Source organism: Siphateles boraxobius, unplaced genomic scaffold, assembly GCF_051911475.1.
Source record: "Siphateles boraxobius isolate OS27281-9 unplaced genomic scaffold, OSU_SipBor_1 20, whole genome shotgun sequence".
Taxonomy (NCBI): Eukaryota; Metazoa; Chordata; class Actinopteri; order Cypriniformes; family Leuciscidae; genus Siphateles; species Siphateles boraxobius.
In genome coordinates, this window is record NW_027508811.1 from 16,706,106 (window position 1) to 16,719,028 (window position 12,923).

Genomic DNA, 12,923 nt, shown 5'->3' on the forward strand with positions numbered 1-12,923 from the left:
TTATGAAATAATAACTTTATTAAAACACAAACATATTTACTGACCTCTGAACAAACGTATAACTGCAACCAAAAATACACATAAATAAAAAGTATGATGTATCGAGAAAATGCAAAGATGCAATTCAATTTAGATCACTTCGCTTAATTTTCTAAGGTTGCATATATATCAAAAGAGAGCTTACTAAAAACATCCATAGAACATTCTGCAAACATATTCCAAGGTTACAGCCGTGCTGGGGAAATGGCAATTCCATTAATGTTAAATTACTGTAAAGTCTCAGTTGGAGATTTGTTGTTTAGATACAAGCACTGCACTAAGACTACAGCTTCACCACAAACCTCGGAGTTTAGAGGATCAACTGATTTCTGTCATGTTGTCTTACTGTTATGTAATACCAGTGAGGGCTTTTGACCTCAAAACGATTCTTGTCAATCCTTCCTGTGATGTGCTGTATTTCCACTTTATTGAGATGATGAACAGTCCACCAGTTTGCACCTGAAAAAAGTCAAATAAAGTGCCAAGTCGTCCTCAATGAATATATCCTGATAATCAGTGATTGTCCACTGCAGGATTTCCCATCTCTTCTCCAATGGACTGACTCCCAAAGCCACTGTCCTCTTTAGAATCTGGAAGAAGGAAAAGAGTGTTGCATTCACAATTTACTGACCAAAGGTCGTGTGTTAGTCTAAGAGGGGACCATGTTTCTCTATCAGAGTGTGAAACGTACCTGAGCTCTGCTTGTCCTCTCTGGGTTGGCTGGCTGTCAGAAGTCTCACTCCTTCACTCACACCCAGAGACTGCAGCGCCTCCACCAGGCCGTCCACAGGACCACCACTCAACTGAACACACATAAACACACTTATAAACCACTCATACTGTATGTGATGCCAACACAAATGCATCTAGTCAAGACACAATCTACAAGAAAATGTTTTGCTACATTTTTTTTAAAGACTTCAGAAACGTTTACCAATTACATGAAGAATGTGGAGCAAATACATTTACAAATACATTTTATCAATTTAAAATAAATGAACAGCCAAAACGCATAAAAAGTTTTCTATGACATTGGCGTTTTGGGGACCTGAAAACGCAAACTTTTGAAAATGGGTTTCAAATGCAAATTTGTGAAAAGGGTGACGTCATGTGGATGGGTATTACATGTTCAGTTTATAGGTGTGTAGTGTTTCTTTACAAAGTGACATCGCCAACTACTGGCCTGGCATCTGTAATACACCAATTTTGAACGTTTTCGTGGATCCGCGTGAACGGGATTGTTTTGACAATCCTGTTGTCTGTACGCGAAAAACGCAAAAGGAAAAAAATCAGTTTTTAGTACATAATTGTAGTGTAAACGTAACCTTATTTAGCAGTAAACATTTTATAAATTATTTAATCAAATTAAAAAGCAGTATGAGAAAATAAATTAAGCAAAGATAAATGCTTCCAATACTAGTATGCTACATTGTTGTCATGACATGAACATCAAATTACATGTTTTTAGAAAGTAATAGTTTTCTGCATATTTAATACTTTTCTTAAATATAATAATACTTAATACTAGTACATAAATAAATACATTTGAGTATTCATTTATTCCTCATGTAATTAGTATTCCATTATAATAACTTAACTATTTTTTTTATTAAAACATTTTGCAGTTCAATAATGAGTTGTTAAAGATGATTTAAAAAAATCTGATATTACTTCCATTTTTTAAGTTACAATTTAAATGGAAGGTCAAGTCAAGTGCGATGCATTGACATATGACAAGGTGCAAGACTGTATATTACACATTTTTGCAAATACATTAGTCCTCACATAAAATGTGCATTATATGCAAAAAAAGTCATCGGTATGGTAGTATGTGGTTCCAAACATAACCAACGTCTATTTAGCAATATAAAGGCAGTTGCCAAACCAAGAGAACAATGACAGTCTCTTACCTGGTAGTTCTCGAGAAGCTTCTGGCAGGGCGAGGCGCTCTCCTGGAACAGGTGAGTGAGTGTGAGCATGCCCAGTTTTTCCGCCAGGTCTCTCCAGGGCACATGGTCCTCAATAAGAATTCCACACAGTTTCTTGAGCACCTCGCTGTCTAAACCCTGGTTCACTGCAGGATGAGGAATACTGATCAGTCACACATGCTAGAAGTGAAGTAGTAGAGTTTTGAGAACATTAAGCACATAAAGTCTCATTACCTTCGTCAGTGCTTATTTTGGGCCTCTTGGGGGCAAATGAACTGGACTTGGGGCCTTTCCTTCCATCTAATAGATCTCTAACCTGTTGAAGACAATGGTGTTTCAAAGGTTAACCCTTTACATTCATTTTTTCATCCACCTCCAAACGCTCACACACTGTATGCAATATGATGGATGCAAAAACTCTAACCTTTTGACATTTAGCCAGGTCAAATGGTGTGTGTCCCGCAGCACGTCTCTTGCGTGGGTTAGATGCTTCGCTCTCGGATGATATCGACATGTATTGAACTTGCTGAACCATGTCATCTGTAAGCTGCTTATTGGCATCATTCTTCTCACTTTCGTCATCTTCATCAGAGGAAGATAAGCTCAGGAAAAGAGGCTCATCGTTCTCCATACGTTTATCGGCACCTAAAACAGAAGACAAGGGAGATGATACATCAAACAAAGCTTTTATATCACTGAACCAAAACTTCACTTATTCCCAAGTCATTGGCTCTGAAATTGATGATCTTGATTTCCTATGAATTCCTATGAATGTCACACATCAGGAAATGTGGACAACTATCAAATACGAAAAAAGAAGCGTGAAGTCCGCACACTGAAAATAGCTGCTCCAAATGAATTTATTAATAGCAATTAATAAATAAAAATTAATAAATAATGTGCTCTGAATAAATTCATTTGGAGCAGATTTTTCCGTTGTGCGGACTTCACGCTTCTTTTTTCATTTATGTTACTTTGTTGTCCTGCACCGGAGCCCAATCGGAGTGTTTGGGATGTGCACGCCAGTTTTGTATTTTTGACAACTATCAAATACGGTACCTTACCTAGATCACATCCTATATAGTAAAAGTTCATCTTTGCTCTAATAACAAAACCACAGGAGCATGTTCTCAATAACTAGTCACTGTGGTTTTGCCCTTCACAGGTTTTGAAGTACCTGATATCTGTATTAAATTAGTCAGAAAGGAGTTTTCTCAGATACCTGCAGCTATCAGCATGGAGCAGAGAGGTGGGGAGCCTTGACTGGCAGCAAAGTGAAGAGGACTGTTGCCCCCGTAGGTACACACATTCACATCAGCCTTTAGCTGTAACAAATGACAAACATAAAACTGTCACTTTTAAAGACAAAACATTTGTGATGGCTTTATGCTGAAGTGTGCTAAATAGGGTGAAATGGTTCCAGTATCTCTGGTTTTTCCACTTAAATATTAAGCAGCACAGCTGTTTTCAACATTGATAATAATAACAAATGTTTCTTGATCGACATATTAGAAGGATTTCTGAAGGATCACATCACACTGAAGACAGAAATAATGGCTGCAGAAAATTCAGCTTTCCCATCACAGGAATACACTAATTTTTTTAACTAATTAAAAAATATATTATATTATATAGTAAAACAGGGAAACATCATTTTATACTGTAATAATCAGCCTCAAATGTCCTACTTGGTGAACCCCTAATGCTAACGAAAGTAGTGTTTACTAAAACTAACCGAAACTGTGACTGAACATCTAGTGCTCCTTAAATCCTTTACCTCAGTAATAAGATTACAGGCCAGTTTTAACAGGTTATCCCTCACTGCCAGATGTAGAGCTGTACAGCCACTTTTCTGCTCTGGCATGTTAATCGCTGCTCCTGTCTCCACTAACAATCGAAGACAGTGCTCTCCATCTTTCTTCACAGCGAGATGGACTGGATATTGACCTGAGAAGTGGGAAAGGTGAAGAAGAAAAAAATTCAGTCTGTGCTATAACATTCCACATGCAACCTTCAGCACCATTTAAATGAAGACTGAAAGACAATGGCACGTGTAACGCTCACCTGAGTAGTCAGCAGAGTTTATTAAATGGACATAGCGCTCTCCCAGCAGGCCCAGGACCACTCGTAGTACGGCCTCATCGCCGGTGTGGGCGGCCAAGTGAAGCGCTGTCCGGCCCTCTCGGTCCAGCAGGCTCGGGTCTGCCCCCGTTCTCATCAGCATCTCCACTAACTTGGGCTGCTTTGTGATCACAGCCAGATGCAATGGAGCCTGGAGAAGGTAAGAAAGATGAACGTTAGCATGTCACATTAAACAAAAAATTATAAAATAAAAAAAATAATAAAAAAAAGAGAGAGCATTTTCACAGCATTTAGATGCTAAATTACCTGACTGAGGTGGTTGAGTTTGTTGATGAACTTCTGTTGTGGGGTGTTGTTTAGGGCCTGAATAAGCTGTTGCACCACAGCAGGTTGCTGATGTATAATGGCCAAGTGCAGAGGCCTATGGGAAAAATGCGACACAGATTAATACAAACTCTGATCACTATTGTGTTGCACTTAATCCCCCTCTTCATTCAATGTATCGGTTAAATGAATTTAAAAATAATTAAGTTACTATACTAACAATTTCACTTCATTTTTTTCATTAAGCAGATTCTTAAGCAACTTAAAATACACTAACTATACTAGAAAGGTTTAAAGGTAGCAGACACATAACCTGGAATTAAGTATACTTGACATGCGTTAAGACATTGATACAATAGTCCGGATAAAAGCTGAAAGGCAGAGATGTGAAAAAGACATACGTGTCTCCGTTCTCATCTTGCACTCCACACAGATGTCTCTGCAGAACCAGCAGGGGGCGCACATCCCCTGTACTGCAGTACTGTAACAAAGCACGAGCAGTGCACTTGGCTGTCAAAGTGGCGCGATTCTGCAGAGCTGCGGCTGGAAACAATACAGGAAGGAAACATGCATCACTGAATGCACATGCACCTAAAATCTCAATGCCTAATCTCAATGCCTTAAGTTTAATGATACCTGAAAGATAATTATGCTCACCAATCTGAATGAGCTGCTGTTGCACTGGAGATCCAGACTGAGTTTGTTTGTTAGTTGGCTGATTCTGAGATCCATCAGACTGTGGGGTGGAGCCTGACATCTGTGGCCCTCCAGCAAATCCACCACCACCGAAAAACCCTGAACCATCCATCGTATGATTAAATTGAAATCCTAAGGGCATAATTGACACAAAGAAACACATATGAAGACTTCTGTTGACACACCACCAGAATAACTGAATTAACCATGTACATGTGTAGCCTCAGAGTTTAGGGATTTCAAATATTTCACCTCCTCCCATTCCTCCTCCTCCTGTTCCAGATCCAGGACCTCCAAAAGCCCCTGCTCCTCCTTGAGGTCCTCCCCGCCAGTGATCGTAGGGCTGAGGAAGTGCCTTCATCCTTTTCCTCTGAACCTCTTCTTTGTCTAGGGGGGAACAGGAGGCAACATGTTAGCAAATATGAGAAAGAGAAATAGAGAAGAGGATGTAATCAATCTAAACTAAAGTGCCCCTATTATGCGTTCATGCAGTACGCAATAGAGCAAAGTTTTAAAGATCAAAGTGCACCACAAATAAAGTTATGGTCTCCTCAAGAAAGAATCGATTCTGAACAGCCGAAGTGAGTCATCAGCAATTCTAGTCTCACTTTATGTTACATACTTACATAACAATGTAACAAATTTGCATAATGCCAGCCTATGGTCTTCATTGGCTGCCCGCAAACAAGGTCTACTTTGACTGACCCTCAACCACTTTAGTTGTAGCTGAGAAATGGAGGAGTCTGGTATGGTTTCCGACGCGCGCTGTAAGCGGTAGACCAGTCAAAACAGACTGGGCCTTCTGACCAATCAGAGCAGAGTAGGCTTTCAGAAAGGAGTGGGAACCGTCAAAATAGCACAATAGGGGCACCATTGTTTAACACAGCACTACTAACCTTGATTGTGTGGAATATATGTGAACTGCTTGGGTTCACTGCAGTCGCCTCCCTTCTTCCTCTTGAGCTGCAGGAACACGGTGACAGGACGTGTGATATCTGTGCAGCGGTACGGTGGTGTCTTAAACACGATCGCATACTGATAGAGATTAAAAACTGTGTCAGTGAAGGTTTGTTGTAAAAGGCTAAACTACATACAATGGTAAAATCCAGGAAATTACAACGTTTTTATGTCAATTTATCACATACCTGTTTGTGGACGTCAGTGGGGGAGAAGTCTCCAAACGCTTCCCATCCGGCATCGTCTTCCTCCTCATAAAAACGAATGTCAATATCATCTGGAAACAAAAGAGTATAAACATCATTTGATCTAAAAAGTTTGTGAATGATTGTAAATCCTTTTTGAAATCAGAAAATAATAATAACCTTTTTGAACTTTATCACAAAGCAGAAAGACCTCTTCTCCTCCCAGCACTGATCCAGATGTTTTATCCATTCGGGAGATCTTCAGATTTGAAGCATTGGGTGATTCTGGGTAAAAAGCAGAACATTTTAGCTATAGTATAGTAATACTTTTTTTCCTAATTTACACTCCTGTTCAAAAGCTTGGGGTCGGTAAGATTTTTAATGTTTTAGAAAAAAAGTCTCTTCTCATCAAGGCTGCATTTATTTGAATACAATAATAAATTGTAAATTTATTTGAAAATTTGAAAATTATTTGAAATTTTTTTTTTTTACTGTTCAGACCCCAAACTTTTGAACGATAATGTAAATTGAAATGATCAATAACTAATTACAGACTAAACACAATATTCTCAAAGCAATGTAGATTATAATACTAGTAATATTAATATACCACTGTCAAAAAATATATACCAAAAAAAAGTGACCAAATGAAAAGTCAGAAGGTTCTACAATGACATGATCATTTTGAAATAAATCCAAATAAATATAAAATTGAAGAAATAAAATCAACAGTCTCTTAAACTACATATGATTAAAATATCAGTTTATTTTTCTTTAAACTCATAGTGCCTCTATATTTTTCTTTGTGTTTTTTTGAGTGGCAACTTTGAGGTCAGTGTGTGGCAGATGTCTTTTGTTAATTTAATTTATTTATTCTCTTGTGTTTTATGGCAGGACTTACTGCTATCATAGATAGGATTTGAAACAGCAGGCTTCAAGGCTCTTGTGAAACTCCCATTGCTGTCCTGCAGGTAAGCAGTGAACTTTAATCTTACAATGTTTAGGTCCATGTGTTTGCCCAATTCTTTGGCTTCTTGCGTAATAGCCTGATCCTCTGCATCTGAATGAGTGATATAGAGAGAGAAAACATCATGTCAAATGAGGATGCAAACAGTAAATAGAAAATTCAATAAGCAGTCAACATCAAGTATGTCTAGTTGAATAATTAAATCACAGTCTTACCACTAAATTTATATCCAGGCTCTTTTGTCCTTCTTTTCTCTTCCCTCAGCCTTTTCGTTAATACTTCAATCACTCCTCTCTTAGTAACATGGAGGATGCCTAAATTACTGAATCTAGACATAAGAGGATGTGATAATGAATAAAGATTGCACAACTGCACATAAACAACAATCAAAAGCCACAAGCATCACATGATGATCATAATAACAAAGAAAGAGATCATATGAGCATGATGAACAGTAATCGTGTTCACTCACTGTGCTGTGAGATCATTAGGCCCGACATCAATGGAGCATATTCCGTTGTCGTTACATTGGCGACCTACAAGACTGTGCGCATGAACACGAGGAGGGTCTGTGTGCGTTACTAGCTGAACCTCCACGCGAGCATGACCCACGTAGTTTGACACCTGGTGTGGGAGAATGCATTTTATAAATGTACTGCTTATTTAAATACATTGCAGATACATATCCATGTTACAAAGCCCACCTTGACTGTGGGATACGTCCTTCTGTTCCTCTCACTGGAGGCCCCTGGCAGACCACCGTGGGATGGGCCCTCACATTCATAACGAAATCTGAATCCTCTCTGTAACACACACATAGCGTTATTTACATAACGCCAGACCTTACTCACCAATAAAACCCTGTTTTTGGGGAATTCCAGCGCATACTTTCTGGAATTATCCCACATAGTCTGTACATTCTTTGTAATACATCACACATGTTCACTAAATACACCATTTTATAATTTATAACATTGGAAAATTGTCAAACAGAGTGGAAAATGAAGCGAAAAGTGTATGAAGACCTAAGTGAACGTACCTGCTTTGGCTCCTCAATTATCTGTAGATAAGGCCCATGTACTGAAATAAAGATCAAATACAATAAATTAGCCTTCTTTTCATTTAAATCAAAAGAACACCACACAACAAAAACACATCATAAAATACATTCATAAGGCAAGACAATTGGCAGAATCAACTTACCCGTTTCTGTCACAAAGGGTTCAGGCTTCACCTCAAAAGGTTCATGCAGATATGGAAGGTCCACCATGAACTGTAAAGACTGAAGATGCCATGTACAAACGTGCATGTGTTATTTGTAGTATTTTTATATAAAATATACATTTATCTGTATTAAACCCAAACCTTTAGCACACAGCATAATTTCTTTTATGATATTATAACTGAAAATGTGACCTGATATTCAAATTTATACTATTTTGTCTAAATAGATTAAAAAAAACAAAAAAAAACAACTACAAGTGATTTTAGGCATCACAACATTATTAATGATTAATACATGATTAATACATTTTGAGATTTGTTGTACATTACAATTAACAGTGTTATTAATTTATTAATTTTTTAAAGATTAGCTTTAAGTTAGGGTTTGATAACACTGACGATAATCTAAATAAGAAAAATTAGCATTTATTAAAAAATTCTCCAGTATTGACAGATAACTGATAGTGTACGCATATTGTGCATCCCAAATGAAAATATCTATAGATCACAACTCTAAACCAAAAATCTGTAGCAAGGCTGTATGGCTCACCTCATTGTCAAACTTCATTTGATACTGCGTATCATCCATCCTGTAATGTAGAAGACACAGAGAAAACTCTTATTGAGACAGTCTCGCACAGACACAAAACCCAAAACTAAAAAAAAAAAAACCCGTGAGGTGAGGTGCTCTAATACAGTTAGCATGCTGAATCAAAACATCAACTGAGCAGCAAACCCCTACAGATGCATTTGATTTCCCCAGTTTTTCCCCACAACGGTGTTCTGACCTTCACACAAGCCTTTGTACACTTTTACCCTACCTGATAAACAAAACGCAGAGAAAGAGGCTCTCCGTTTTAAACAAAAGACTCACACAAAGTCCGTTTCACTTTCGGTGTAACAAGGATATGTGTGCACTGGATTTTTTTCTTTTTTTAATATGCCTCCCTCCTTCTTTCTGGCTCACTTGCTTGCGTTACTTCCAGGAAGTAAGGCAGTGAAAAAAAAACAGAGGAAAGCCCCCAGAATACCAGCTCACTGCTGCCGCTGATGTCAAATCCTTAGAAATGCAGGTAGGTACGCACATATTCAGACCCTGATATCAAAACTTCTCATATCTAAATTTCCTCAACTTTCCAAGGCTTTTTCAAACTCCCTTCTCTTCTTCTGGGGTATTTTTGAAACAAAATTCCAATAATGATTCCTTTTTTATTAATATTTAGAGTCAATTCAGTAAAAAAATGCAAAAAAAATCCATGTATGTGTAATTTGCAAAAAATAAACATATTTCTGACTAAAACAATATGTGTAACTGGATTAGTCAGATACCTGCAGCTACAATGAGAAAAGCCCTGAAAAATGGGGATTGCCCCCCCCCCCCCCCCATATCTGTTGGCCTGCCCTTGCCGCCACAAATCTTTAAACCCACAAACACTTCCACTGTTAACCAAACAGGAAATTATGATGATGATCTCTAAATGATACATTTATTTAAATAAATAATTTATAAAGAAATTTTCTTCCATTTCATTTCCAGTGTTAATATTACTAGCTACACTGGATGACAGGATTGCACAAGTGTTTACTTAAACTGCCACTGACAGGAATGAGGAAGCATCTTCTTCTGCTCAGGATGAGGTGTAATAAGATTGCTCTGTAGTAGTACCACCATATATTCTTCACCTAAACCAATAGGACAACTAGTAGAGCAAACTATGAGTTTTCTATCTGAGGTGTCAGGGCTCATTCTGAGTGAATGCAAATACTGACACATCACTGAAAGGAGAGTAAAACTCTTCTGGATCACAACCACATCCTGTCCTTCTTTTGTGAAATGATAGCATCTTCACTTCAGTCAAACAACCCCTAATCTTAAGAACGTCAAATATAGACAAGAAGATTCATTAAGCAAGGCAAAAGTTGTCAATCCAAAACAGTGGATGTCAACCAAGCCTGCCAAGAGGCCTCAGTAAACATCCGAAGGGGCTACATGACTAAATTATTTAAGAGTTACATTACAAAATCCAACTTAAGTCCAATGCTAACAACATCAACAAAACCAAAACGTAAAAACACGTAAAATGACATCATGTGTTAATCTATCAGCTGTTGCTGATATCATACACAGTCAAAGACAGTTCTTGAAACTTTTCGAATCATAGAATTCATTTTTGGTCGATTATTTAATTTTATTGACACTTAGTTTCTGTTAATAAAAAAGGTTAAAAGCAAGCAGCTAAGCATCACAACGTTCTTTAATTAAAGGGTTTGTTCACCCAAAAATGAAAACATGTCATTAATTGCTCACACTCACCCCATTTTTGATGAAATCCCAGAAGTTTCTGAACCAGTCACAGGCAACAACGTCATTGCAACTTTCAAGGCCCAGAAAGGTAGTAAAGACATTGTTAAAATAGTAATAACTTAATGTTATGAAGTGACGAGAATACTTTTTGTGCACAACTTTAATTCAACAATATCTGCTCTTCCATGTCATTCTCCTACGCTATTCACATAATGTAAACAGTATTCCAGGTTCTACATCAAAACGCAGACTCATTATTGGCTAGTTCCAGCGTTCTGATGTAGAACCTGGAATTGCTGCATTGTTTACGTTAGTGTTACAACCTTTCTGGGCCTTGAAAGTTGCAATGACATTGCTGCCTATGGCTGGTTCAGAAACCTAGGATTTCATCAAAAACATTTTAATTTATGTTACAAAGATGAACTAAGGTCTTGCGGGTTTGGAACAACATGAGGGTAAGTAATGACAGAATTTTTACTTTTGGGTAAACTAAACCTTTAAAGAATTTAATTTAATGTTCTTTAAAGACAAAACCCCACTTGCTCAGAACACAAGACTACTTTTTATTTTATGTAGAATATAAATGTATTGTATGAGAGACCATAGAAATAAAGGTGACTTGACTAGAAAAATCACAATAACCCGGTTTTTAACTGTTTCAGCTCTTCCATATGCATTAAATGTTGAAAGGCAAACGAACCATTGTTTGTAAACCCTCTACATATGTACATATTACAAGTTTTTGTTTCCATTATGCAAATCTGACTTCTTACCAGTCTACATGCTCGATGTAATCATGTCCAAAACTTTAGGAATAAATTTACATTCCTGAACATTTTAAGCATAACCAATGAGCTGTCAGTCAACATTTCTGGGCATCTACAAGCTGCACATGCCAATGATGCACAATAAAACGCTGCACAGGAGAGACAGCAATACTGTAATAAATCTGTAACGTACGTACCTTAGTGCTCCAGCCATTGTGTTTTCTGCAGGGTCATCTGAACCGACTCTGAACTCCTGACAGACTGAAAATGATGGAAATGATAAGCGCTTAAACACACAGTGTGATGGGGATGTGATTCCCCTGCACATGTAAGTCAGATCCAAAAAGTACATCTGACTTTTGATGGGAATTTCCCGCAGACTCGAGCGATCAGCAGCAAAACAACCGAGACAAAACTTGGTCACACTATCGATAACTGAACACTGTTTACATTTTTGTAAACATGTTTACGGTTTTCTAACTAATTAGCAATTTGCACGGACTGCAATCCATATTAACTGTACACTATCTCTTTAATGTAATGTTTCCAAAAAAAACTTAAAATAGATATCTCCATGCAACCGAGTCATTATTTCCAATGAAAGCAGACTATTATTATCTAAGTTACTATTTAAAGGCCTACATGCCTTGTTACAACACTGTTCGTTAATAAATATAATTTCGTTATACATAATGTGTACAGTATGTACTTCAGAACATATCAGGCTTAACTTACCTTGTATAACTGTGATGTTTGTTAATTCTCGCGTAGTTTCTATTCAACGTCAATTTATTTAAACCACTGCTAAAATCTTAGCAAACGCCTGAGAAAAAAAACAAACAAAATGGCCCATCCATCCAATTAATCTGTTCCAGTTTTAGTATTTAGTGAAAACTCCATGCGAACCGACGCTTGCATGAGTCGAATGCTACTGTGGCCTGGAAAGCCCCGACTCAAGGGGAATTCCGCAATCACGTGGCGTGCAAGGAGTGTTTTGATTGGTTCTTAGACGGAACATGATTAGCATGTTCTCCAAAACTTCCAATGGTATATCAGATATTCAGCTAATAGTGCATGTAGCAAAGTCCAATATGATTAAAATATGATAACGATAACAGTAATGTAAATAAAGTGTGTTTTTGTACATTAAATATATAGAATATATATAGCATTGAAATCACAACACATAATTCTTTTTAGCCTGAAGATCTTACTTGTATGATCATACTCATTTTTATTACCTTTTAATCTTTTTTGATTGGTGGCATTAAACTTGGCTGTCCTTAAAAATATGGGTGGGCCCAATAATTACACTAAAGGCTTTTTTTTTTTAGCTTAAAGCTACAATATGTAAGATTTTTGTAATAAAATATCAAAAAATCACAGTGTGATATACTGTATGTCCTGCAGTTGTGTACTTACAAAATCCCAAAAGTTACCAAATATTTT

At 37.3% G+C, this 12,923-nt stretch overlaps 1 protein-coding gene across 1 annotated transcript in view; it reads right to left on the reverse strand.

Annotated features, from left to right (window-relative positions):
• LOC143745245 (nuclear factor NF-kappa-B p100 subunit-like) overlaps window positions 1-12,923 on the reverse strand; it is a 25,220-nt gene continuing 12,297 nt past the window's right edge. The window contains exons 10-33 of the mRNA XM_077237248.1: window positions 12,210-12,248; window positions 11,672-11,735; window positions 8,953-8,992; window positions 8,382-8,460; window positions 8,218-8,258; window positions 7,883-7,981; window positions 7,651-7,802; window positions 7,394-7,506; window positions 7,113-7,271; window positions 6,392-6,496; window positions 6,215-6,303; window positions 5,966-6,104; window positions 5,322-5,456; window positions 5,031-5,201; window positions 4,775-4,916; window positions 4,356-4,470; window positions 4,032-4,239; window positions 3,745-3,914; window positions 3,190-3,292; window positions 2,392-2,612; window positions 2,202-2,283; window positions 1,950-2,113; window positions 731-842; window positions 1-629 (exon numbers count right to left, since the gene is read on the reverse strand). Coding sequence (XP_077093363.1) covers window positions 553-629; window positions 731-842; window positions 1,950-2,113; window positions 2,202-2,283; window positions 2,392-2,612; window positions 3,190-3,292; window positions 3,745-3,914; window positions 4,032-4,239; window positions 4,356-4,470; window positions 4,775-4,916; window positions 5,031-5,201; window positions 5,322-5,456; window positions 5,966-6,104; window positions 6,215-6,303; window positions 6,392-6,496; window positions 7,113-7,271; window positions 7,394-7,506; window positions 7,651-7,802; window positions 7,883-7,981; window positions 8,218-8,258; window positions 8,382-8,460; window positions 8,953-8,992; window positions 11,672-11,735; window positions 12,210-12,248 — 2,819 coding nt within the window. The 3' untranslated portion in view covers window positions 1-552. The remainder of the gene's footprint in view (window positions 630-730; window positions 843-1,949; window positions 2,114-2,201; window positions 2,284-2,391; window positions 2,613-3,189; window positions 3,293-3,744; window positions 3,915-4,031; window positions 4,240-4,355; window positions 4,471-4,774; window positions 4,917-5,030; window positions 5,202-5,321; window positions 5,457-5,965; window positions 6,105-6,214; window positions 6,304-6,391; window positions 6,497-7,112; window positions 7,272-7,393; window positions 7,507-7,650; window positions 7,803-7,882; window positions 7,982-8,217; window positions 8,259-8,381; window positions 8,461-8,952; window positions 8,993-11,671; window positions 11,736-12,209; window positions 12,249-12,923) is intronic.